At 39.0% G+C, this 27396-nt stretch overlaps 1 protein-coding gene across 1 annotated transcript in view; it reads left to right on the top strand.

The window, feature by feature from the left end:
• The window catches only part of Sorcs3 (sortilin related VPS10 domain containing receptor 3), a 624861-nt gene that overhangs the window by 564355 nt on the left and 33110 nt on the right, over positions 1 to 27396 (top strand). The window contains 6 exon segments of the mRNA XM_036172085.1: positions 2015 to 2132; positions 3213 to 3346; positions 13979 to 14092; positions 16525 to 16696; positions 19689 to 19875; positions 25940 to 26073. Of these exon segments, the coding sequence (XP_036027978.1) occupies positions 2015 to 2132; positions 3213 to 3346; positions 13979 to 14092; positions 16525 to 16696; positions 19689 to 19875; positions 25940 to 26073 (859 nt within the window).

Genomic DNA, 27396 nt, shown 5'->3' on the forward strand with positions numbered 1-27396 from the left:
GTTGATTTCAATACTTTAATTAGGTGCCATTCAAACACATCATTTTACTAGCAGCTGTCTCACATTTTAATTTTTTTCTTCAAAACTTCTATGCAGACTCTTGTCACCTGCCTTGTTGACATCCAAGTATATCGTGTACCTTGTATTTTCTTCTCTCTGCCTAGTAATCTTCTTATAGAAATGAGTAGGATTAATCTGACATGATGTATGTTTGTGAGACATGAAATAACTGTTTAGAGTAGGGAGAAATATTTGCTTTAATATCACTGGCATTGTGATACTCAGCTTGATATAACCTAGGAAGACTTAATACAGAAAATAGTGTTTGAATGTGGGAAGATTTTGATATCTGAGTAGAGAAGGAAAGAGATGTTTGTCAAGGTCATCTTCAGTGTCTTATTTTTACTGATCCAGTTATTAATTTAACTCTCTTATTGCCAAGCAAGTAGAACCTTATCATAAGAGCTAGCTGTTTTGTTAAAATTTTGAGGGAGCTGACATGGTGGCACATTCCTGTAATCCCCAAAAGGATCGGGAGTTCAAGGTCATCCCTGGCTACATAGACTGAGGTAAATCTGGGGTACGTGAGACTCTGACCAAGAAACAAGAAACAAAATATATTAAAAAAATAAGTGAGCCACCTTGCACCTTCTGAATTAAATTTAGAACTAAATAGTGGAAATACCTTGATGGATGACATCAAATCTCTGTATTGGGTTTGAAAATGAATGTATTTAGCAAGAATAAAAAAGAAAAAGACATAGAAAATTCAGGAAAAAGTATCAGCTATATATTGGAATATTCTATGCTCAAAACTTCTATGCCAAATGGAGGTTTTAAAAAGACCACGCAATCTCAATAAAGTGTAGCCCTCAGTTTCTCCCTCAACATCTGTTTAAATCTTCTTTCAGATAAGTCTGTAAACCGTTTGTTTAAATTTTATCTGATAATACATTCAAAGATGTTTCCCAAGATTTATGTTAGATGAGCTACAAAACCAATCTTATTTTTTCCACATTTTACAATTTATTTTAGTCCTCACTCCCTCTTGTAAGCATTGTCATTTTCCAGAGAGTTGAAGGAAAGATCTCAATGAGAAGGCCTTTGGTTATCAGCGTAAGAATATCTAAACCAGGGCAGCGGAGAATGCTAGACTGGTAGTGTGATTGAGGCTTGCTGAAATGGACAGGCTAGTTCTTCGAAAGAGCTCTCAGCATGACTAGTCTTGTCTCTCCATCACAGTGATAGATGTCTTGCACTGTAATCGCATGACATGCCACCCCAGTGAAGAATTGATGGTCAGCATTTTTTTCTTTCATTTTTTTCTAGAATGATTGATCATTCATATTTATAGGCCTATCAACAACTGGGCTTTACAAAGGTCAGTATTGATTATCTGGACCATGCAGATGGAATTCTTCATTACTGTACATAAATATGACTTTCTTTTATTGGAATGCCATGTTTTTCAAGGAAGGCAGAAAGAGAATAAGCATTAATATGAGTCATGCAGTGGGAATTTCAATGAAAAGGCACAGACATGGTCACAGGATTTTGGCATCAGTAGGGTCATACTTTAGATTAGGTAATACATTTCATTACTCCCAATGTGTGTAAGTACGCACACACAAACACATACACTAATACACAATTTGTTTTATAGATGAGGAAACTATTTCTAGCACTGGATATAGGTAGACAACCTGACATTAAGAAGAAATGTAAAAGCTATATGTCAAAATGTAAAGAATGGTTTCATTTGGATTGTAAATTATTTTAATGCTTCCTATAAATCATATTTAGTAACTTTGCAATAAAAATGAGTGATCTTAAACTTAATGTGAATGACAACCAGTTGGCTGAAAATGTAAAGACCCTGGCCATTAAAGAGTGAGACTACTCTTTTAAGGAAATCATTTTGGAGGGATCAAAGAAGTCCAGGCTGTCCTGATCTCCCCCTCTCTATTCTGGTGCATTACTGACTGATGCTGGACTTCTTGTGTTTTACACTTAGAGTTTTTGGCCACTTCAGCCTGCGCTCCGAATGGCAGTTGGTGAAAGTGGACTACAAGTCTATCTTCAGCCGGCGCTGCACCAAGGAGGACTTTGAGACTTGGCACCTGCTCAATCAGGTACCACAATATTGGGATGTGCTGGCCTCTAGAAACAAGAACTACTGCCAGCTGGGTTTGGTCTCCACTGATATTATATTTTTGGGGAAAGGAAGGCAGTATGTCATTTGAGCATGTGTGTGTGTGTGTGTGTGTGTGTGTGTGTGTGTGTGTGTGTGTGTGACTATAAGGGAAAAAATTGGGCATACATAGGACCAACAGGGTAAATAACATACATCCCATGATTCTATGTACTCATTATATCCCTGAACTTCCTGGAGGAGAATATATGAAAATAACTTAGGATATCAGCTCAGTTGACTAAGAAATGAGTACCAGACAGTCAGGAGGCCTCTTATGATATCTTCATCTGCCCTGCCATTATACGTGAGAGTATATCTCAGGATAGCCTGGAGTAAGAGCCCTAAAACACCAGAAAAAGGGATACTGAAAAGGGATCCAAGGTGCATGGGTCTAGTGATGCCAGCTGTTTACTGCCATGCAATATAGGCAGGTTTCTATATTCTTGCATTCTTCCCGACCCTTGGGTACTTTGATTTTGTATCAAGTTTTACTTTTTTGCCTTTGTCTAAGATTTAGGACTTTAGTGTAATCTCTTATAAGAGAGAAGGGGAACCAAGGAGACAGAGTTGGGGGGAGAGATAGAAAGGAGGAAGAGAAGAGAAGAGGGGGAGAGATTGCACTTCAGGGAGTCAACCTGAACTTTACTGTGGAAGTAATATAAACAATAAAAACAGTATGCCAGAAGTTATCTTCTCATTACTTTAGCTGCTAAAGCTGCTTGGATAATGGCATGCTGGTCTATAGTCTGAAGTCCTTGTGTTCTCCACAGAGATGGAGAAGAAACTGTATTATATAGACATTGTGGATAGGATAGGTAGAGGGGTGAACCCAGGCAAGCCATACATAGTGGTACTTTCATGTTGTGGTAAAAGATTAGCATGTTTGTCCTTGAAAATTCTGCATGAGAAATGAAATCGCTACATTGAATACTAAAAGCCAGTGCTTTTGTTGACCAACTGTCTTATTTCACCTCCTGTGTGTTTTATTGCCTGTCTTACTATGGACTTACTCTTTAAGGGAGAGCCTTGTGTCATGGGGGAAAGGAAAATATTCAAGAAACGCAAGCCAGGCGCTCAGTGTGCCCTTGGAAGAGACTACTCTGGGTCGGTGGTATCAGAACCTTGTGTCTGTGCTGACTGGGACTTTGAATGGTGAGTCCTTTGAAATTACATCTACAGTTCAAACAAGATATTTATCTGCTTGTGGGTGAGGATAAAGATGGAGTTAGTTTGACCCAGAAGCAGGAGGTACATCTATGGTCTTAGTTTCTGAACCAGACAGGAATTTTACATCCCTTGAAAGTGAGAATGAGGCACAATGATAGGAAATACCAATGCTGTATGGTCAAAATTTCCTGTGGACCTTTCCCTTATTTCCTCATCTCCAGTGAGTGAGTAGCTATATTTGATAGCTCTGGAGGAGTGGTGCTGGATACTGATGAGCCTTAAAGAGCTACTTGCCTAGGAATTACTTTTATACATATTTTCTCAAATTGTACTTCAATGTATGGGTACTTGGTCATCATTTCCTCTTATTTTTATTTTTAACTCATGTAAAATATTTATGTATTTTTATGAGACACATTATAATAATTTGTGTGCATATAACACCGTGAAATGATCAAATCAAGGCAATTAACATTTCCATCTGAACAAAGGTTGGTCATTTCTTTGTGTTGGCAATCTTTCCATTTTAGACTACAATTCTTCCTCTGATAACAATGAAAAAGTGTAATTGGTATCTAGAATATCTAATCTCCCTTACAACTGATGACTACCAAATATGAAATTCTTGCCTCCAGCCCAGCTTCCTTCTCCTCTGAGCAATATGTCTGTCTAATCTACACAATATACATATGGTTTTCTAAGAGAGGATCATGATTAGTGTGACTGAAGAGTCCTTCTTACTGGAAAGTATTACTCTAATTTGAACCAAGCACAGAGCCATCCAGACCATAGCTGAAATGAAAGTGAGTTTAACATCTCTTTTCCCTATGCTCAGATTTAGGCCATCAAGGAACCCTTTCAGGTTCTCCCTCCAAAACACCCTGTCTCTGAAAGCACTTGTGTGCATCCTTAGAGCAGTTATTATCCTGCCAAGTCTACTAACTCTACCTTCATTCACTACACACACTTTCACCCTGACACCCTAGGTGGGTGTCTGCAGTCCTAGTTACTGGACCAGGTACAGTTTTGTTTTGTTTTTTTTAATTCCAGATCAGATCTTATTACTCTCGTATTTAAGATACCTTAATAGAGTCTCTCTCTTTTAAGGTACTGCCTTGTTGAAGGCCCTTTGGCCTGACATCCTTTTCTATCTATTTTTTTGTAATTGTTCTTCATTTATTAGCTGTATTACAGCCACATTACCAACTCCAGTAATTAATTCAGGCTCATTCCAAGGAGAAGGACTGGAGAATACAATGGTTTCCCCCCATGTTTCAGCAACTCTAACACCTTTTAATCTCTATTGTTTTGTCAAAATTGTTAGCTTTTTAGAAATGCCAAAGACACCTTGTCTCATCTATATACCCTGGTACTCTCTAGTACACAATCATGCTTTTGTCTTGTTAATATTCACTGTATGAAGTGAATGTGCTTTTGAATGTTTTATTATCATTGGTCTTTCCCCAATAGAATGTAAGTGCTGTGAATGCAGGAGCTTTAAACTTCCCTTACTTTTAAAATCTCAGTGCCAAGTCTACAGTAAATATTCAATAAAGAGTTGTAATATGTTTTTGAATGTTGTTCTTAGAGTAAAAGACCTTCCCAATTCTGAGAATATTTGAATATCCCTCTGGTCTCAGCTAGATGAATGCTTCCTGTGTGTTCTGTTAGAAGCTGAAGTTCCATTTGATAATTGATAGTGATTATCATGGGTTAGAAGAAACAACTAATGGCTCAAGCATCATTCCATAGTGAAGGGCAATGGCAGAGTTGTATTTGGAGTTCTCTGGCTCAGGATACCAACATATGCTGACATGCATAGTGTAAGATGTATTGCTAAATGGTCTTATCAATAAAAAACCTGGAGCCAGATATTGGGGTAAAAACTGAGAGATCAGAAAAGCAGAAAGAAGCCAGCCATGCTGTTACCACTTGGAAATCCTCAGCCGGACCTACTTCCTGTATATCCATGTCTATATGCCTTTCTGTTCTGAATCTCACTTCCTCTCTTTGCCCAGCTACATTATTTTCCGTCTGTCTGTACAAACTTCCAAACCTCTATGGTTAGTGCTGGGATTAAAGGCATGTGTCACCGTGCCTGGCTCTGTTGCCCAGTGTGGCCTTGAACTCACAGAGATCCGGATCGATCTCTGTCTCCCAAATACTAGGATTAAAGGCTTGTACTACCATTGCCTGCCTTCTATGTTTACTATAGTGTCTGTTTTTTCCCCTGATCCTCAGATAAGCTTTAGTAGGGTACACAATACATTGGTGGGGGGGGGGGACACTGTAGCTGGGAGTTTTCCTGTGTCCTGCCCAGCCATGTGGTCCCTCAGCTGCTTATAAAATAATTACTCAGAGGTTTATATTAATTAAAACTGATTGGCCATTAGCTCAGGCTTATTACTGACTAGCTCTTACACTTAAATTAACCTATAATTCTTATTGATGTTTAGCCATGTGACTTGGTGTCTTTTCTCAGTACTGCCTTGACATCTTGCTTCCTCTGTGTCTGGCTGATTACTCCTGACTCAGCCTTCCTATTTCCAGAATTCTCTCATCTGCTTGCCCTGCCTATACTTCCTGCCTGGCTACTGGCCAATCAGCATTTTTTTTTATCAGCCAATCAGAGCAACACACATTCGCAGCATACAGAATGACATTCTGCACTAGGACACAGTATATCACCACAGCATAGAGCATTTATCCTTACACAGCAGCCTCCCTTCTCTCATTTCATTTCATCTGGCTGTTGTCTAGAAGTCATGTTTTTATTGCCTGAATTTACTAGAACTTAAACAAATAACTGAAAGTCACTTGTGTGGAGTGATCGTGCCTGCTCTGGATCTGCTCTTTATTCTTAGATAACTTGGCTTCAGTGACATTCATTAAAGTGAGATGTACCACATGGAATTTAAATTTCAATGGTAGGGTCCTTTCTGTGTTAGAAGATCCTTTGAAAACAAGAATATTTTCATAGCTGGGAGAAATATTTTTAGTTATGAACAACAGCTCAGTGTATGATCATATCAGGTAGATGCAGTACTCTTCTTAGAAGTATAGCATGGATATTGCATTTCCTACTTTTCTTACTGATGTGACAGAGTATCTACAAAAAGGAACTTAAAGTATGTAGCAGTTGCTAAGGCTCATGGTATAAAAGGCTCCAGTTTATCATGGTAGCTGGACTATGCACTGGAACTCTGTAAATACAGAGAGAACAGGAAGCAGAAAGCAGACAGTAAGTCAAGCCAGGTTACAAATTTCTTAAAGCCTACCCCTTGTGACTCACCTCTTCCATAGAACATATACTTCCTAAAGTTTCAATTGCTTGCCAAATACCCCTACCAGCTTAGAACCAGATGTTCAAAACTATGAGCCTAGGAGGGACATTTCACATGCAAACCAGTGTGCCTTATATCCTTCTCTGGACTTACTCCTTTGAGGTCTACTGCCATTGAGTATGCCACACTTACAGATTCTGTCTCCTTGATCCCAAGCCAATCCTCAGCCATTTCTATGAGGACTTACATGCAAAACAGACAACAAAATAATATTTATTTTCTTAACCTAGTCTATTAGCATTTACTTATCTGTATAAAAATCCCAACACTTACATTCACAGGTTTTTCTTCTGGGAAATTTTCTTAATGTCTGTGTCTTTCCCTCGTTGGCTGCAAAATAAAAATACATAACACACAATAGGTTCTAGGGAGGAATAAATAAATTAGTAAATGAATGAGGGTAGTTAATTAATATAGATAAAATGCTTACCTGAGCTGTATACAACATAAGCCTACAACATATGGTCCTCCAGAGTTAAGTGATCCTCATAGGATTTATACCAGATAAATCAGAGCTTACACATTTAAGCAAGCACTGTTTCCAAAGTTTTACCTTTGGGTGTTATGCAATTATTTTGATACTAGTGACAGGAGTTAAAGTGGTTTTGAGTCAGAATCTAAGTAAAACAGGTTATTGGGAAGAGTAGGGGACCCCATGCAAGACATTTTGTGGTCTTACATTTGTGCTGATAGAGGTTTTATCTGTATTCAAGACACTGTAATATTGGTATCTTTACTTCTTGCCATTTTAATGAGAGGAAAATGAGTAGTTCCTTTAGAAGTTACCTGACTGTAGATACATAAATGGTAGGCAGAGTTGGGGTTCAAATGCAAAGATTCCTAAAACTTGGCTGATTGCTTTTATGACATCTATTGCTCAGGAAGCCAAAAAGATCTTATTATTCAAGATTTTATGTTTCAGAAGGAATAGGGCCTCCACGTTTAATTCCTCTAAAATTAAAACTCATCTCCAAATGACCCAGGGTGACTGCTCTAAGTGAAATTTAATATAGACTATTTCATTAACTCTAAAGACAATTTCAAATAAAGAATTTTTTTACCATTGCTAGTGGAATTATAATAGGTATACAGACTCCAAGTAGACATTACAGATGTTTCTACATAAGGTACTAGATATTTGCATTTCTATTGTAAATAATATCTTGTATTATAAAGAAGACAGAAAACACTTGAGATTGATGCAGTCACTAAAAAGGAGAGACTTAGTCTTGTCCCTGGCCACAATCAGAGAATAACAACAACAAAAATCATGTGACCTAAATGTGTGCTTTTACTACGTCTTTGTAGCTAGAGAGTTTTCTCTCCAGGTCCGCCAAGCCCTGGCAGTCCACTTATAAAATAAACACACAGATGCTTACATTATTTACAAACTGTATGGCCATGGCAGGCTTCTTGTTATCTAGTTCTTCTATCTTAAAATAACCCATTTCTATTAGTTCTATTAATCTATAAGTTGCCACATGCCTTGTGGCTTACCAGTACCTTATATCTCCCTTGTTATGGTGGCGGCTGGCAGTGTCTCTCAGCCTCAGCCTTCCACTTCCCAGAATTCTCCTCTCTCCTTGTCCCACCTATACTTCCTGCCTGGCTATAGGCCAATCAGTGTTTTATTTATTAACCAAACAGAGCAACACATTTAATATACAGAACATCCCACAGCACTTCTGCATATGGACAATGCAGCTTTTGATGGCAATTCCTGGCTTATTAACAATGGTTTTATGGTAAATGAGAGAAATGGTTCAGCATTTAGAGCATTGGATTCTTCTGCAGGTGACTAGGGTTTAGTTTCCAGCATCCTCATAGTGGTTTAAAAGCATCTGTAGCTCCAGTTCCAGGGAAACTGATGGCCTCTTCTGACCTCCATGAGCACTAGGTACATACACAGTGTATATGAATAAATGTAGGTAAAACACACATAAAATGAAATAAATAGATTTTTAAAAAGAAAAATTAAATATGATTTTTTTCATCAAATATAGTTTGTGTTTTGGTCTTTAGTGTTATTCCTAGAAGCCATTATCTGAGCACAGTGTCACAGCCTGAGTCCTATGGTTATCCTTCTGGGAGTTCCCAAATCAGTTAGTTCTAGCCATTATGACACACATCCCTGAGATAGAGCAGGCCTGCTCCTATGGGTGCCTTGGGCAATGTATAAGGCTCTGAGAGCAGTAAAGGGAAGTTATTAGTAAGTTTAGGGAAGTTGTAGGGTGAGAATGGTATGTTTAATATTTCCTCTATATTGGTGGGAGCTAAAGGACACACAGCCTGGGTTCACAGAGGGAAGATAATTTAGCTTAAAGGGAGAAGCTTATTGAGTGTCAGAAGTATCTTTCTGTAGAATGCAAGGTTTAGGTTAAAAGTGTAAACATCACATAAAGATTGGAGTTTCTACTTAGGAACCTAAAAGATTCCCAGCCTTAAATTTGCTATGAAGAGCTACTCCAAAGCAGTCCTCACCAGGGCCTAGGTGAGGCACAGGAACAAGTGCCCACACAAGAGAGAAATAAAGTTGCCAGTAGAGTCTCAGTTGCTAGAGAGGGACTTGCTCCAAAGCCCTATGCATCTGTTAGCCCTCTGGGAGAGGAAGATATTTGCAAATGATAATCCAGTGATAATCCCCTTTTTTTAATGCACTCTTTTTGCTCATTTGTTGCTAACTTTTGCTGAGTGCCTATTATGTACTGGGTTGTAGTAGCTGTGTACATGAATAATCTTAATTTCTCATTTAGCTCTTAGGAGAGTTGAGTATCTTCTACATTTCTCCATTCACTCAAGATAATAATACTCTAATTTCTGAGGTCTGATACTTAGAATGCCATGGTGGTTTCTTCCATGTTGAGTATGGAGCCATGTCCACAGGGTGAGATTATCCAATGGTGATGCAGAAGACAAGGGAAAAGGGATTTGTGGATACCACACTCATAATTTCAGGTGTACCTATGGTCCATTCAGCCTTTGGTTTTATACATATTGAACATAAATGAGCATTTTTTTCTACAGTGGGCTAGCTAAAGTATAAAGAAGACAATAAACAATGTATAAATATGAGTTACTGCACTAGAAGATGACATAACAGAAAACAAAAAGAATGTAATAAAGTATTGATTTTATGATCTGAGTCCATTAGTAGCCATTGGTCACATGTGATTGTTTACATTAAAATTCAATTAAATTAAAATACAGTTCCTTAGTTGCACTGGTTATTGGTTACCACAGTGGAACATATCTATTTGAAGTATTTCACAGAGATGGCTTTTATCACAGGTGGAGAGGTGGTCAGAGCAAAGTCATCATTGAACAAAGAGATGACATGTAATCATGGATGGCTTCTTTCAGGGAGTGATAATGGAGCTATACCATTTAATTAAATAAAATAATTATATATTTAGGGAAGTGGGTGACACTCTTATTTCAACAGATCAGATATATTAGCAAGCTGTCAGCAGGATAAGGATAAGCAGGGGCTCTATGGGATTAGATAAAAATAAATACTTAAGGGGTGATTTTCAGTCTGAGTAATTTTTGGCTAAGATATTATGGTTTCTTTTTCTATGGTTGCATTTGAGTTCATGCCTTACCCAATGAGGATGATAATTATTATTGTTGTGGTAGCTGTTTCTGTGTCATGAGTGCTTACACTGTGCCTGAAAAGATCCAACTGCTGCTCAGCTCATCCTGATACACTCATAAAATTGGATCAAAGTACATATTAGGCCTACATCCTGGAATCTCAGCTGCTAGGTGGGAAAGTAGAGGGAGAGAGAAATCAGAGGCACCATGCTGCCCTCTGCCTGGCCTTACACTCACACAGACCCTGAAGCTTGTTGGGAAGAGACCTTGGCTTTCTGACTGGTCAAGAGTTTGAGAATGGGCTAGACAGATCTAACAAGGAAGTTAGAAACATGCACTGTTCTTGCAGAGGAGCTGAATTCAGTTCCTAGCACCCACAGTGAATGGCTTACAACCACCTGTAACTCCTTCCAGCTCGAGGGGATCCAATGCATCCACAGACACTTGCACTACTTGCACCCTTGTGTACATTCTCTCTCTGACAGACACACACATACACACAAAATAAATCTTTTTTTTTTCTTTTCAATTCCAGAATGTTCTTTTAGGGAGCAGGGACCACGTTCAGACTAAATAATAGCCCTTGCGACTGTACTAACATTGAACACAACTCAGCAGTCTTGATCACCGCTGTATGCCAGGAGGGGCTCTGTGCAATGTCCAACAAGTCCTTGATCCTCTTTCACCTGCTTCTTCACAGTCCAGAAGGAGACTGGATTAGACCTTTGTTGCAAAACTACCATTTTCTATGATGACACACACTTTTTAATTTCTGAACTCTCCTTGCTCATTCCTCCTTCTGAATTTGAGGTTTTTCCTTAGGTGGGGTTTGGATCATATACATATTCTTAGAAATGGACAGATTTTCCCCTAAGCAGGTAGACATTTTACTGCTTTTATAATCAAGCAACACACAGGGGTAAATTATATCTTGAGGTAAACTGCCTGTCTGTGTGCAGAATCTAGAAGCATACCTCCCTGGGGCAAATCAGACTTTCTGCTGTATTCTGTTTAAATCTCACAATTCATGGGCTCACACCTTTCCCCAGGAAGCTGAAGCAGCCAATGTTTGTTTGTTTAAATCCTGCAGACTCATGAGCTGGGAGGGAGGCTGGACAGTGTGAAAGAATTTAATATGCATTTAGCAGAAATTAATGAAGAAGTCCACAGCTTGGAGGCAGCCAGTTTCCATTAGTGTTGTTAAATATTAATGAGGTGCTTTTGCTCTTTGGGGCAGAGCAGCATGCTTGATGCACCTTTTTTAATTACTGCAGCGCCAACAGGTAGCAGAGCTGAACAGAACTGCTGAGGATGGTTACATTTTGCAAAGAGCCTTGAAAACATTTCTATCTTCCCCAAGGCTGCGTAGGAGAAGCATCCTTCCTTCCAAATTCCCAGTATTTTCTAGGGTCAGCGGGATCAGGATTGGTCAACAGGTTCATCTCATAAAGCCATAGGGGAGTTTTCTAGGAGTAGTATGTGTGTACCACAGCCCAGTGTTTCTGTGCATAAGGAAGGCTTGGGGAGTCAGTGTTCAGTGGTGTGCTGGCAAATGTTTAACTCTTAGGAACAATCACTGAATACTCTGTGGATTCCCACAATGGCCAATTTCAACATTATATCAGTGAATGAGGAATGGAGAAGAGCTAGACAAATTCAAGGATAGAAAAGACCTTGAGACATAAATAATATAACAATGTTTATATGTAACTTAGCATATACTGTATGTAGTAACATATATACAGTATGTTATAGCTATATAAAACTAAAATGCAGTAAAGCAATAAGCTATTATGTGTTGTGTGTATTTTATTGACTTCTAAATATTTATGTGAATAAAATGTCATATAAGTTAATTTTTAATAATTTCTTTAACAACCATTAATTACCTTACAAAAGTCCCAAAATTTTAAGAGCTAGATTTCATGGGCTATTTCAAGCTACACTAAGACCGGATGAACTCTGGGCCAGGAGCCTCTACTACTAGTGGAGCAGACACTTGTCAAAGGATTCACCTGACAGAAGTGTCTCTTTTGCTTTCCTTTCTTCCAGCTTCATTGAAGCATGGTTGTATTAAAGCTGCTCTTGCAATCTGCCTTTCCATTGATTGGCAACTCTGCTCATATCCACTCTAGTCACCTTTTGGGCATTGGAGATGCTTTCTGAAGTTAACCCTACAGTGCCAATGAAGCCTCACAATCTTCTTGCAGAAATAGACACAATGCAGTGGGGGTAATTGTAGGGACAGTGTTTTAGTGCAATTATGACATTAGTTCACCCTGTAGCACTTATTATAGACGATTTAATTGGTGAAAATCAATGACAATGTAGTTTGTAACATATGGTAGCCCTAAAAACTGTGTGTAGTGAACTAGGGATATAGGCTTATATATAACCTAAATATGAGAGAAGAATAAAGAAGAAACTGCAAAACACAGAAGTTACAGTGATCCATACCCAAGGTATACCATACAAAAATAAATATAGTGGGCTAAAAGGTATAGCTCGGAGTAGTCTGGGGTTACTACATGGATAGTAATGTACATGATCTCATCCATCAGTCAGGACTTCTTTCTGCTGTGTTAGGTTTGGGGTGTGAGATATCTCCTTTAAGGACTGAAGAAACAATTAAGGACAGGTATTGTCAAATTTGTTTGATAGGTCATGATATACAATGAAGGATAAATGAGGTATCATTGTATTTGAATACCCATATTCCTTTTATTCCTGTCCTGCATTCACTCAGATAACTTACTTTTAAAGACTTTGGGAGCAGATATAATGTACCACAACACAGAGAACAGCTCGCCAGTCTGTCTCATGCTTCCTCGACACTTAGTGGAGTGATATTCTGATGATGAGGTTGTGCTGTCTGGGCTCCAGGGATTCTCTCTGATGTAGAATGTAGAAACATGGATGGAGAGAGGGTGCTCTCAGGGAGCTCCAGCTGGCTGTAAGAGCATAATCCCCTCCACCCATGTTATTACTCTTATATTTTGACATTTACACATCTAAGCACCTTATACAACTTCAAAAGCAGGGACATGTTAGAATTCAGATGCTGTGGCTGTGATTCTGTGGAAGCATGGAACAGAACTTTAGTTTTATTTTATTTTTAAGAAAGTATAGACCTTGTATCTAATCAAGAGAAGTTTGAATTTCTGTTGGCATACATATGAATACACCACACACATCACAAAAGCTTGAAAGCAGTTGAATTTAAGTTAAAATGAATATAAATTCTGTGCAATCAATTTTCAGACAGTACATATTGAATCATTACATAGAGATGTACCTTGACCTTTAAAGTAATCTTCCTGGTTGCCATTTACTTATTTAATTAATTCTGTGATTCAAAGTATGATTTTAAATGTATAGTGTTCCCCCCACTCTCACCTCCAAGCCATTGTACCTGTCACACATTTGAATTCATATACTTTCTAGTCTAGATGTTTTTTTAAAAATAATCCATTTTTCTCTTTAGACTGTAATTCTAAATGATGAGACCATTTTTAAAACATAGTATTTTTTAAGGTGTGGTATTTGCCTAACTGGGGCTAATTAAAACAATGAATTATGACTTTGGGGAGGCAGTGGGGCATGTAGATATTTATTTATGCCTTGGGTATTTTAACGTTGGTACACACACATCATTGCACCATGTTTATTTTCTTGACAGTGACTATGGCTATGAGAGGCATGGGGAGAGCCAGTGTGTCCCCGCTTTCTGGTACAACCCAGCTTCCCCCTCGAAGGACTGCAGCCTTGGCCAAAGCTACCTTAATAGCACTGGGTAAGTCAAATAACTGAAGAAACCCAACTCATTATTGTCTCTTCTCGAAGATGAAATGGAATGGAATGTGTCTCCTTGAAAATGATGAGTGTAGATAGGGTAAGTTTGTGCCCAAAAAATAAAGTGGGCTAAAAGATAGCTCAGAGTAGTCTGGGGTTACTATGTGGATAGTAGTGCACATGATCTCATCCATCAGTCAGTACTCCTTTCTACTGTGTTAGGTTTGGGGTAATGGTCTAATTGTTGTGCTCTGACTGTTCACTTAGGAGTTATCCTCAAACACTTGGCAAAGCATTTCCAGGAGATGTGTTGTTTTGCCCTTTTCTTTACTGCTTCTATGACCCAGGAAAGATCTGTAGAGTGGGCAGATGGGACTGTGACAAACTACTCAGGTTTTGATATGTCTTGTTATCTGAGGTTCTGTGTGGCAGCTTCTGACTTGGGAGATCTAGAGTCAAGCTAATTTCTTCCTTCATAATAATCTCTCACAAAGGGTAGAGATGATATGATTGTTCGACCCCACTCTCAGAGAAGCAAAGACAATGAGCTCTATGGACTCCATGCTCACCTCTGCAAGTGTTTCATCTGCCATCTTAACCAAGTTACTTAACTTCTTTTACTTTGACTCTGTGTGGTTGCAAATAGTAGTAGGTACAATCTGAACATCTGCCATTTACTAAGGAAGCATAAACATGTTGGGATGGCTGTGTTGAGTAGACTGAAATACTCTAAAACCATGACATTTTGGGCAAATATTTGATTCTAGGGACTCAATCCTAGATGCCATTCTGGGCATTTCAGTCACTTAATGTAATAGTTTTGTAGGAATATGTTTTAAAGATTTAAGTCTTTCAATGCAAATTGAACAATTTCAACTTAAGGAGATGTACTGTTGGAGAACATAATGGTCACATGGAATCATCTGCAAAAGCCAGCTTCTAGCCTTTAGAAATCATTAGAAATAATTTCTCTTAGGACATTTCATATGATCATGTATGGTGATACTTTAATTATACCGAAATGTGATTTTATTTGTATATTAATAAATAAAGTTTGCCTGGAGATCATAGGTCATTAGCAAGCCAGGAATAGAAGTCAGGTGGTGGTAGCCCACACCCTGAATCTGATCACATGGCAGACAGAGTGTCTGTTTGTTCAAGACACAGCCAAGCTGGTGACCTTTGAGTCTTTAATCCCAGTACCAACCATAGAGACCCTGCCTATGATGTGATCAGATTAAGATTAAATAGCCCAGTGGCTCCAAAGTAAAAGTTATCATTTTCATTTTTTAAAATTTTTATTAGATGTGGTGATATATTGTGTTCCCCAATATATTGTGCATCCTAATAAACTTTTGTGGGTATCAGAGGACAAAGCCCGCCACTATATCAGGCAGTGGTAACACACACCTTTAATCTTAGCATTCCAGAGGCAGAGATCCATCTAGATCTGTGAGTTCAAGGCCACACTGGAAACAGAGCCCAGGAGTGGTGGCACATACCTTTAATCCCAGTACTGGGAAGCACACACACATTTAATTCCAAGAAGTGATGGCAGGAAGGAGAAAGTTATATAAGGCATGAGAACCAGGAACTAGAGGCTTATAAACTATTCAACTAAAACCCTTTCGGGTGAGGACTCAGAGGCTTTTGGGTTGAGAATTTCCTAGAAGGCTTTTAAGCAGTTCGGCTGAGATCCCTTCAGGGTGAGGACTAAGAGGCTTTCAGTCTGAGGAAACAGGATCAGCTGAGGAGTTGGCAAGGTGAGGTCGGCTGTGGCTTTTTCTGTTCTTCCAGCTTTAATCCCAATATCTGTGTCCAGGTTTGTTTTTTTTTTTGTTTTTGTTTTTGTTTTTTTTTTTTTTTTTTTTTGTTAATAAGACCGTTTAGCAATTCATCTTACAATGTCCCACTGATAACATCCTGGGATGGAGCAGAGATAGGGAAAAGCTGTCTGATTATGGGGACTTAGAAGTTTCATATTCTAACTGCTTCCTGGTACAAAGAAACTTGGAGGTAGCCATGGGGAAATAGAACAGGCCTCTAGCTGACAGAGGTGTACTTGCTTTTCCTGCTTCACTAGCCTGGTGCACGCCTCCTCTTGTTCTGTGTGGGAGCCAGCATTGATTTTTCTTGGCTGGTTTAGACACTGATCTGATCCCTGGTGCACTAGGTGGGATCAATAATAATGTTTAAGGAGCTAGCCTTCTTGAGATGGAGGGCTAGCCGCTCCTGAGTATTGTTTGTCTTTGTGAATAGCTGTAGTTTTGGAGGTTTGGCTTTTAAGAGCAACTGTGAGAAGTTATTTTTGCTTGCTTCTTTTCTTTTACCGTCCGTTCCTAACACACACACACACACACACACACACACACACACACACTCATACTACAAGCTGCAGCACTGTCAAAAGTGTCTTTTGTCAAATCTCTTTAGGTACCGGAGGATTGTGTCCAACAACTGCACAGATGGATTAAGGGAGAAGTACTCTGCTAAGACTCAGCTGTGTCCTGGAAAAGCTCCTCGGGGCCTCCATGTGGTCACCACTGATGGGCGCCTGGTGGCAGAGCAGGGTCAGAATGCAACCTTCATCATTCTAATGGAAGAGGTAGGTGACCACTTGGGTATCTGCAGTCAGAACCCACATGCTGACAATTCCTTGATCTTAGAAAAAGGGAAACAGAGATGTCATTCTTACCAGCTTTTATGCCAAGAATGAGAGAAAAAGAAGAGGCAGGAAATAATACCTATTCAGAAACCCTCTCAGTTCATCTGTAATAAAGACCCTGTTCACAGTGCCTCTGAGATAGATTGCTTGCTTGCTCACTCATCAACCATCATTCCTTCCCTTTCTCTTTCTACCTCCCTCCCTCCCTCCCTACTTCATCCTCTATGCTCAGAATTGAACTCAGGACCTTGGCTCTGAGCAATAGTCACAGCCCTTAGGTTTTTTGAGACAGTCTCATCTTGATTCTTTTGACATAGTAACTCACTGTGTAGCTCAGGCTAGACTTAAACTCACAGTGCAGCCCATGCTCATTCAAACTTGTCTTCCACATGCTTCTACCTCCTGAGTATTATAGCTTATGCCATTATGACCTATCTGGATATGTTCTTATCACCTTTAGGATATAACCTGTAAACTGTGAGGGGGGAAATGGAAATCCATATTGTAGCTGTGACTTTCAGAGCCTCTCTTGCTTTATTCTAACCCTTAGACTCACTAATTAGAGACTACAAGCCTTTAAAGAGTCTGAAACAAGTGAATGAGAGGATGGGGAAGATGATTGAAATGGTGGTTAAAGTTATGTTTGTATACAGCACAGCACTGGCTGCTTCTACATCAGCTACTGGCTTTATTAGCTCGTTGCTTAATGTGTTTTGCGATCCAAGCAGTAAAATCTGAGTGTATGCTGTCACTCCAGTCTACTTATCTGGTTCTCGCTCCCAGTGTAAGATGTTCCTTCTGCCCAAACCAGGGAGTTTCCTAGCACTCTTTGCTGGACTGATAGAGCTGGAAGGCTTGCTGGATTGACAATGCCCTCTAAAATTTATATGCAAATTGCTTAGGGCTCTTGAGATCTTCGAAAGGGAGCAAAGCAAGCCAGGATGTTTTTTTTTTTTTCTTTTTTTTTTTTTTTATCACTAGTCTGAGCAATTCAGAGCCTTTAAAGTCCAAACCACACTTCGAAGGAAGGTGCAGGTTTCTTATCCTGGCCTGGCAGATGCCTCATCCTTCACTCACATTGATACTTGAATTAGAGGATGTGGAGATTCAGAGGAGGTCATTATCACAGTTCCACTAGAGAGTTTTCAGGACCAGAGCTATGAAAACCTTCTCAAATGGATGTGAAGAGCCATGATCTTATCCATTTGAATTGCCTCCAGTTCATTTCCACTTTAATTTACATTTATAAACTCAAGGGTAGTTGACATTGTATGAGGGTTGAGAGCACCCATCAGTATTTCATTCACATCTGTGTTGCCATGGTGGGAGAGATATAAAGTGAAGGTATGACCAGTGCACAGTCTTTGGGCAGAGGTTTTGGCTTGTGTGTTAGTCAGAGGTTTGTTTCTAAGAAAGATCTTTGCCTCACAGATTCAGAACCTTCAGTTCATGGTCTCCTGTTGCCCTATGTTCACAGTTGGTGAATATAGTGAAAGAGCTTCCACACTTATGATGAAAAAAAGAAGAGAGTGAAAGGGAAAGCAAGAGTGAGAAAGCAAGCATGAGTGCAAGAGAGAGACAGAGATAGACAGAGACACAGAGAGACAGACAGAGAGACAGACAGAGATTTAAGTTGAACCTCCTAAAGTTTTTAAAACATTGCACAATAGCCTCTAGCAGGAGGCTAACCTCTAACATACAAGATTTTCTGGGGGACACTTCATATCCAAACCATGTCAGTTAATAATTCCAGAGTACAATTCTCTCTTTATTCCATCTTCCATCTCAGTATATAAACAGATTTTTTTTAACCATTTCCATTCTCAATCTATATTTTATCTATATTATACATTTACCCAAAGTGTTGATTCAATATGGGGTGTTTAATAATGATGGGGTTCAACATTGCCCTTGAGAGGCTAACAGTCAGCTTTGAAGTGATAATGGACTCACCTGAGACACTGGATATCATGGTAGAGGCAATATCCAAGGTGTGTTTGGACTACCAAGAGGCAGAGACATCTGTGGGCTGAACACTTATCAGAGGCCTTGGGGGAGAGAGAGAGAGAGAGAGAGAGAGAGAGAGAGAGAGAGAGAGAGAGGCTTAGACAAATTTCAGGAAACCCTAAGCAAGAAAACAAAAGTAATTCAGATAAGATGCAGTATTCATCTCTAGAATGGAAGTAATGATCTATCCCTATTGTGATTTTAAAGATGGTATTTAATACATGTTAAGTGACTAGCATAGCTCCTAAGTTAAATAACAGACATCCAAAAATAAGAATATTGAAAATTATGGCATTGAATTATGGTAATTAAAGGAATTGTTATAGGAAGTAAGCTATCTGGATTCAAAATTCAGTTCTTGCTGTTAGCTGTGTGGCTTTAATGTAGGTGATATTTTACCCCCACTTTAAAGTGAGGACAGTAATACTTTCTATTGCTATTAGAAAGTAATATTTTCTATTACTAAAACATTACTTACTTTCCTCTGAATATTCATACACACATATGATCCCACAGAGAAATGGGCACAAAGGTCAAATTAAAACTTTCTACAACATGAAGTTGAGGGGACTAACTGCTTGGCTTGTTATGAAACTATTTCCTCATTGCTATTATTATCATAACACAGAAGAAGAACTAAGCCATGTTTATGAGGGGTCTGGAGTACTTGGTCTTTCCCTTTCAGAACAATAGATACTCTCTTCCTTACCACTATTGCTAGAGTCCTACCAAGTCATGCAGCTCCAAGGCTGGACATGCAGGTTCTCAGCCCTTGCCCACAGCTCTTCATGAATATTAGCTTGTAGTAAGGAGAGAACACTATAGGTTTTCAGGGTTGAAGTGTTGAGGCTTTGAGAATTAGTATCAGAAAGAAGTCAAACAGAATCTTGTGAAGGGAACCAGACCAATTCCTGTTCCCTTGCAGGGTGACCTCCAAAGGACAAACATCCAGCTTGACTTTGGGGATGGGATTGCTGTGTCCTACGCCAATTTCAGCCCCATTGAGGATGGCATCAAGCATGTGTACAAGAGTGCGGGGATCTTCCAGGTGACAGCCTATGCAGAGAACAGCCTTGGTTCTGATACAGCTGTCCTCTTCCTGCACGTGGTTTGTAAGTAGCAATGAGTAGCCCTCAACTCCCCCTTTTCCCAGTAGGCAACTCCATCTGTCAAGATTTCACTTTCTTTTTTTCAAGACAGGGTTTCTCCATGTAGATTTGGTGCCTGTCCGGCTCTTGCTCTGGACCAGGCTGACCTCAAACTCACAGGCATCCTCGTGGCTCTGCCTCCCAAGCACTGGCATTAAAGGTGTGCAATTTCACTTTCTAGAGTGTCGAGGTGAAGCCAGGTTCATTGTGGCTCCTAAAATCATCCAAGTCAAAGCACTGGAATGCACATTCAATTATAATTTAATTTCATGATGCTGAAATAGCATATTTTAAATGTATAGGTAATGGGGTGATGTGTCTCCCAATATATTGTGCATTCTAGTAAACTTATCTGGTGTCAGAGGACAGAACAGTCACTAGATAGACATAGAGGCCAGAAAATAGTGGCACATACACCTTTAATCCTAGCATTCTGGAGGCAGAGATACATCTAGATTTCTGTGAGTTCAAAGCCACACTGGAAACAGCCAGGCATGGTGACACACACCTTTAATCCTAGGAAGTGATGGCAGGAAGCAGAAAGGTATATAAGGCATAAGAGCCAGGAACTAGAACCCGGATTAGCTTTTAGGCTTTTGAGCAGCAGTTCAGCTCAGATCCATTTGGATGAGGACACAGAGGCTTCCAATCTGAGGAAACAAGATCAGCTGAGGAATTGGCGAGGTGAGGTTAGCTGTGGTTGGTTCTGTTTCTCTCTGATCTTTCAGCATTCACCCCAATACCTGGCCCCACGTTTGTTTTTACTAATAAGACTCTAAGATTCATGCTACAAGGTAACATTACCAAGGTTCTTTACTTTGTAAGACCATTCTGATAGGTTGGTACACATAAATGTGTACATGCATACTCATATGTAGATAAAACATCTTTTCCCCTTTGCTTTAGTGATTCCTGAAAAGTAAATAAAATGGAAGCCCATCTAGTTGATGGTCCTGCGTTGATTTTTCACACTATGGGTGAAAAATACATAAATCAAACTAAGTGTGTGGCTCTGTTGTAAGAGCCCAAGCAGGATTTAAAAAGCATGTGTTTCAATTGCCTTCAAGAACTGAATGTTTTAAAAGACTATTTTCAAACATCCAAGGTTATTTCATGTTCATTATATTGTAAATACAATGTTGTGTTGTGCTGTAGTCGGCTTCAGTGACACTGGCTGCTGCCGGGTGGAAACAGCCACGAAGATTCTGAGATGTTTTGTTCGTACTAGATGCTTTTTGTGTGTTATCTATCCTCAAACTTGAATCATGTTAATTGAAACACAAATAATATTGTTTCTAGATTGTGGGCTAAGGGAATGTTGATGTGGGCTGCAGTGATTCATCATGCCTCGTCAGTAATAGATAGTGGTTTAAAGACTTCTCTGGTCTTTATTTTAGCAGAAGCCTTTTCCTTATCCACGAAGAAAGTATTCTAACATCCAAAGGATTCTTAAAACCACAAGTTGTACCAAACCCTGATTGTACCATTTGTTTTCTAATGCTTATGTACAGAGCCTATTTATATATACAGTCAGCCATAGCAACAGTATAACATTTAATCATGATACTCAGAACAATATTTAGTAGAAGACTTAGGATTTTTTCATTTCTGGATTTTCCATTTAATAATTTCAGACTATAATTGGCTGTGGGTAACTGAAATTATGCCAAGTGAAAATGGATAAGCAGGGACCACCATGCACCCCATAATGTCTTTCTAGTAATATGTCACATAGAATGAAAATTACATACTTAAAAGAGTTTAAGTGGATAAGAAAAACTCCATTCTTATTCATAACTCAGTGATTGTGTAAATTCTTGTATGTAAATAGAACATTCCTAAAGAACTCCTGGCAGAGAGCAAACTATTTTATCTTCTAGTGAAAAGAATAACAGTGGTATATAATAACACAGTATAGGAAGTAACCCAGACTACAGATGAATTATGTCTCTACAATGCCAATCTGTACTGGATAACCTCTAGATTAATTCCAACTTAAAATGCCTTAAGTCAATGCACTGCTTGGCCTCACAGAGTTTGGGTACCAATAGACATGAACTACACAGGAAATGCCTAACCAATTCACTAAGTCATTCAGGAAATATTTATTGAGTCCTTAATGTATGTGAGGGACTCTACTGGGCACTTAGAGAGTCATCAATGCAAGTATGATCCTACCCTTGTATTATTCTCATCCCATTAAAGAACTATTTTTGAAAATGAGTCATAAATAGACACAGTGATGAAGATCCTTATATATCCAGTGCAGTGTCTCTCTTCCAGAAACATTGGATTAGGAGCCCATATGAGTCGTGTGCACCTTATTCATGGGATCAAGTTTGAACTGTTTGAACTCTGATTATAACCCCTTTGAATGCATAATATAGTCCAATCTGCTTAGCCCTTACAAAACTTGAATTCCTCATCTTAACTCTTAGATTATAAGGAAGCTATGGGAATCACAGTAGATGGTGCATATGCTAGGGGCACCAAGACCACTCCTAGGCATGGTAAGTCACTAGGAGGAAACATAGAGGTTAGCACATGATTTTATCTTTGGGCATTGTTTGTTCCAGAGAAGATATTCAAAGCAAGCTCAGCAAAGGAAAAGACATGATCTAGAGAATGGGTCAGTCAGTAAAGTTTGCCTGGCAGGCAAACATTAGGATCTGAGTTTCAATTCCTAGAACCCTTAAAATGCCTGTGATTGTGGTACACTTGTAATCTTAACACTGGATGGTGGGGTCATGTGAAGACTGGTGGATCTATGAGACTATTTGACAAACATGCTTAGCCAAACCAATGAGTGACAAGTTCAGGAAGCAATCCTGTCTCAAAGGTGGGGGGGGCGGCGAGGGAGAAGAACATCTTTGATGTCAAACTCTAGGTTTTGTGCACATATGTACACCTAAAAGCATGTACATATGCACACACATACAAACACATACATAAACCACACACTCTCACACACACAAACAGTCAGACATGGCATGCTGATTGCTTTAACAAGAAGTAATGATATTTAGGGGCCTTCTACCAGGGAAAATTAATAGAGACTTGTCGAAAATAGTCACAGAGTCCCTGTCTGTCTGATATATGCCAAACCTCTAACTCTTAGAAGAAAGCAGATATTATGAATAGACAGTATTGTTTTTAAGGGAACCACTCTTCCCAGGTAACTATTGGTAAGGGTTACTCTCAAAGCCAAGTTCCTAGATACAGTCCAGGGCCAACCTTGCATGGAGATCTTTTTGAAGGAGGGAAATTTCAGGAGCATGTTAACGTTTATCTGCACAGTATGGAGCATGCTGCTTCACACCTGACTTGCCACATGATAAACATTACTGGTTGTTACAGTAATTATTAGTACTTCCCTTTGCCTTTCTGCCCGATACTTCTGCTGCAATTAAAAAGAAGATAAAGGAAAAGAAAGAAAAATAACTCTATATTCCTCTGTCCAAGGACTTATGCCATCCTTGTTACTGAGGCAGCCAAGAGTGGGGCTTTGTCTACAGGTAGAAATAACAATCTATTTTAGTAATCCTAGTACACACACACACACACACACACACACACACACACACACACACGAGAGAGAGAGAGAGAGAGAGAGAGAGAGAGAGAGAGAGAGAGAGAGAGAGAGAGAGAAGAGAGAGGAGAACGTGCCAGGAACAGGCTTATACTGTGGGTTATATGCACAAAAAAGGAAATGTTACTTGAGACTTTTATTGTGCTTGTAATTCCTTCCAAATCAATCATGGCTGCATTTACCAGACAGTTAGTACAGTGGAAACTGCTCTTGGCCTCACCTTGGGCCATTAACTAACAAAAGAAGTTGTTAGCCACCCATAATAACCAATTTCACACAGATTATTGGACTTTTATCAAAAGGGGAAAAACTGTGTGTTGGAAGGTTTCCTTTCCCAATCCATTCAGCTCTCTTCTTACTATTCCATAATCTGTCCTCACATTCAAGTAAAGATCTGGCTCAGGATCTTTGTAATAAAATCTGCTCTAAGTAATTAATTTTGGCCAAACATGATTGACCTGAAAGTGGAATAGATGGGATCATGTTAGTCAATTCACAGAAACTCCACCCATTTCATGTCTGATGTAATCTTAGGGAGAGGGAAGTCACTTTGCTGTCTTGGGTGTCAGAGAGCCCTCCAAGACTTACAAATGACAGAGATGGGAAGGGATTTCCAGGTTTACTGTCATGTACAGTTTGGGTAAACTGTTAAATCCTAAGGTTCTCATGAGGCATCTTGGGAAGGGTCTTCATACCACTTGGGGAATGGAGTGAAAATAGGAACAGTGGCTTCTAGGATGGAAGAACCATCTACCCAACAAGGGAAGAATGTAAGACCTGGACCCAGGCATAAGGCTCTGCAGTGTTGATATAGTTCTCCATCACAGTTCTCCTCTCCCTCCTGGGCTAGCACCTTTCTTGTGTGCTATCATTGACCAGAGGAACACAAAACACTGAGAGATTTTCTTTACCTTAACCACTGAATTTGAGTAAATAAAATGTTAGAGAAGTTGCCAATGTTTTCTCACACCTTGTTTTTTTGTGGTTGACCTCAGGCAGACCATGTAAAAATAATTCAAATTTGCTCATTTAAAGTATCATCCAAGTGTGTACATGAAGTGCCAAGGTTGGAATTATGTGCTGGTAAAGAATCTTGAGGTGCCATATGTCTGGAGTCAGTGCAGAGAGCTGTAGACAGAAAGTATTTTCAAGCTATAGATGAATGGATGTTTTTTATTTTTTTCTTCATTTTATCTTTAAATTGACAGAAATCATATGTTAATCATGTACAGCATGATGTTTCTCAAACACATACATAAATTGTGTGATGGCTCCATCAGGCTAATTATCACAAACATTACATCCCCAAGTTACTTTTTTAATGGTAAGAACTCTTAAAATTTGCTTTTAAAGATTTTCCAAATGTAATACATGTAATTAACTATGGTTTACATACAATAGACTTCGAAAATATATTTTATATCTTTGACCAACATCTCCCCACCCACCTGTGTCATCCTCTGACAAACAATATTCTCTGTTGCTTACTTTTGTGAGCTCATAGATCCTACATGTTTGCGAGACTGTATGATTCCCATCACTGTGTGCTTAGGTTAACTCTCCTAAAATAGTATCATCTGGGCCCATAGATGTTGTTACAAACGACAGGAAGAGAATATCTGACAAGTCTTAAAAACAGAATCTCACAGACATAAAATTAATATACAAATGATTCTCTGTCAGGATTTCCCTCTTCTTTCTTTATTTTAGATTAAGTGAATAGTCTCATTTTTACCTAGGCTGTGTTCATGGATATTCCTCTACTGGATGGTGTAGCATAGAGCACAGCACTGTTTATGGTTTCTGAGAAAAGGGAAGAAGCTGCATATCATTTGGGAACCTGACATTTGCTTCTTCTTCGTAGGCAGCTATTTTCTTCCTTCTCTCTAAAGTGGCCTCACATGCCTCTGAGTGGCACTCAGTTTGTCCTACAGATGATGAGGCATAATGGCCAATTGTTAAACTGGACAGAAACCAATTAGCAACTGAGGATAATGGAGGAGACTTCCATATAATTCACTGACTTCGAGTCACAAAATGGGCTAATTCTCAAAAATAAAACAGACTGCTGTTTATCATCCTATTTAATGGCTAAGTATCTAGTAAACTAGCTTTGTCCTTGGACTTGAGGTTCATAAGTATTCAAGGTTGATGAGCTCACCAGATGTAAATTCATTTCATCTGTTACTCAAGAAATCAGAAACTTAATTTGAATTTCCTGTTACACCTTCTGCTACAATGAAAGAACATACACACACACACACACACACACACACACACACACACACACACACACACACCAGCATTTTAGGATTTGTGATCATTGGTTTGTTGTTTATAGGTATGGGCATAAAGATAGAGATTAAAAGTCAAGGCTGTGGAAAAGTTGATGGATTGTTTTGGGAACATAAACACTGTCTTTCCCCCTTTTTCCTATAGGTCCAGTGGAACACGTTCACCTTCGAGTTCCATTTGTTGCCATAAAAAACAAGGATGTGAACATCAGTGCAGTTGTGTGGCCCAGTCAAATGGGGACCCTTACCTACTTCTGGTGGTTTGGCAATAGCACGAAGGTTTGACATTTTTTCCTCACTTCAAAGTTGATCTAGATTTCTGTGCTCCAGTTTCTAAGTTATTTTGCAGGAACTGTATTGCAGCAATAACTGGTACACAGTGAAGCTAAGAACATAAGAACACACAGAACTGAACAAAATATGCTTCCTGGAGTCAGGTCCTTACCTTAGTAGAAAAACTTTAAGTAATTGTTAGAAAGAAATGGTACAAAATTGCAGGCTCTTTTTCTTCTGTTTGAAATCTTTAAAGTGTCATTGACTCCATTTTGCTTTAATTTCTGGCCTTTCTACTGATGTGCTGAGTAATAGCAAGGGTGTTGCTTGGAATCTCTAAGATTGAGAGTTTACATGGGCCAAACATGAGGCAGATATCTATTTGTGAGAGCAGGAAATAAAACGGGATGTCATGTAAAGAATTCTCATCAACACCTGCCAGGTGTTGTGCAAACAAAAGTTGCTTTAGGGACAGTGATGAGGTGGCTGTGCCTTAGAGTAAGCAAGTACAAAGATCAATTGTTGGAACTTTTAAAATGGGCGTACTCCCAGAAATTGTTGTTGATGATGCTGGTGTCGAGTGTTGAGACTCTACAAATTAGTCCGAATGATCATCGATTGCATTAATGTTCTTTAATGGTTTTTGAAAAGCAACATTAAAATAAAAATAAATAGCATGTTTATTATTGATTGATTGATTGATTGATTGATTGATTTAGGTGCATGCCACAGTCATGTGTAGAGGTCAGAGGATAACTCACAAGAGTCACTTCCCTCCTTCCAAACCTGCCATGTGGATTCCAGCAGTTGAACTCAGTTGTCAGGCAGCAGGCACATACACCTGCTGAGCCATCTCATGGTTCTGAAATGCAAATTTTAAAGCATTTCAGGTTCACGGAAAATTTGAGAGGGGTATGCAGAGATTTCTTGTCTGTTTCCTGCTCCCACCAATTTACTGCTTTCCTCTTTATAAACATAGTGCATTTGATATAGTTGGTGAACTTTATAAGCAGATTGTTATCACCTAGAATATAAAGTTTATATATAGGGGTCATTCTTTGGGTTTAAACAAATGTAAGAAACAAAAAATAGTTGCATTTCTTCACAATCATCTGTGATTTACTTATTCATTTCTCCCTCCTCCTCAGTATCTGCTATTAGATCTCCAGTTTTCATTTGATAGCATCATATAGTTAGACTCATTAGTATGTTCTGTTTACAAGTTAGAATGTTTTTCAGTTAGTAATATGTACTTAAATGTTCTCTGTCTTGTTTCATGTCTTGATAGCAAATTTATTTTTCTAAAGATTTTTTTTCAACTTATGCATA

Source organism: Onychomys torridus, chromosome 1 (assembly GCF_903995425.1).
Source record: "Onychomys torridus chromosome 1, mOncTor1.1, whole genome shotgun sequence".
NCBI lineage: Eukaryota > Metazoa > Chordata > Mammalia > Rodentia > Cricetidae > Onychomys > Onychomys torridus.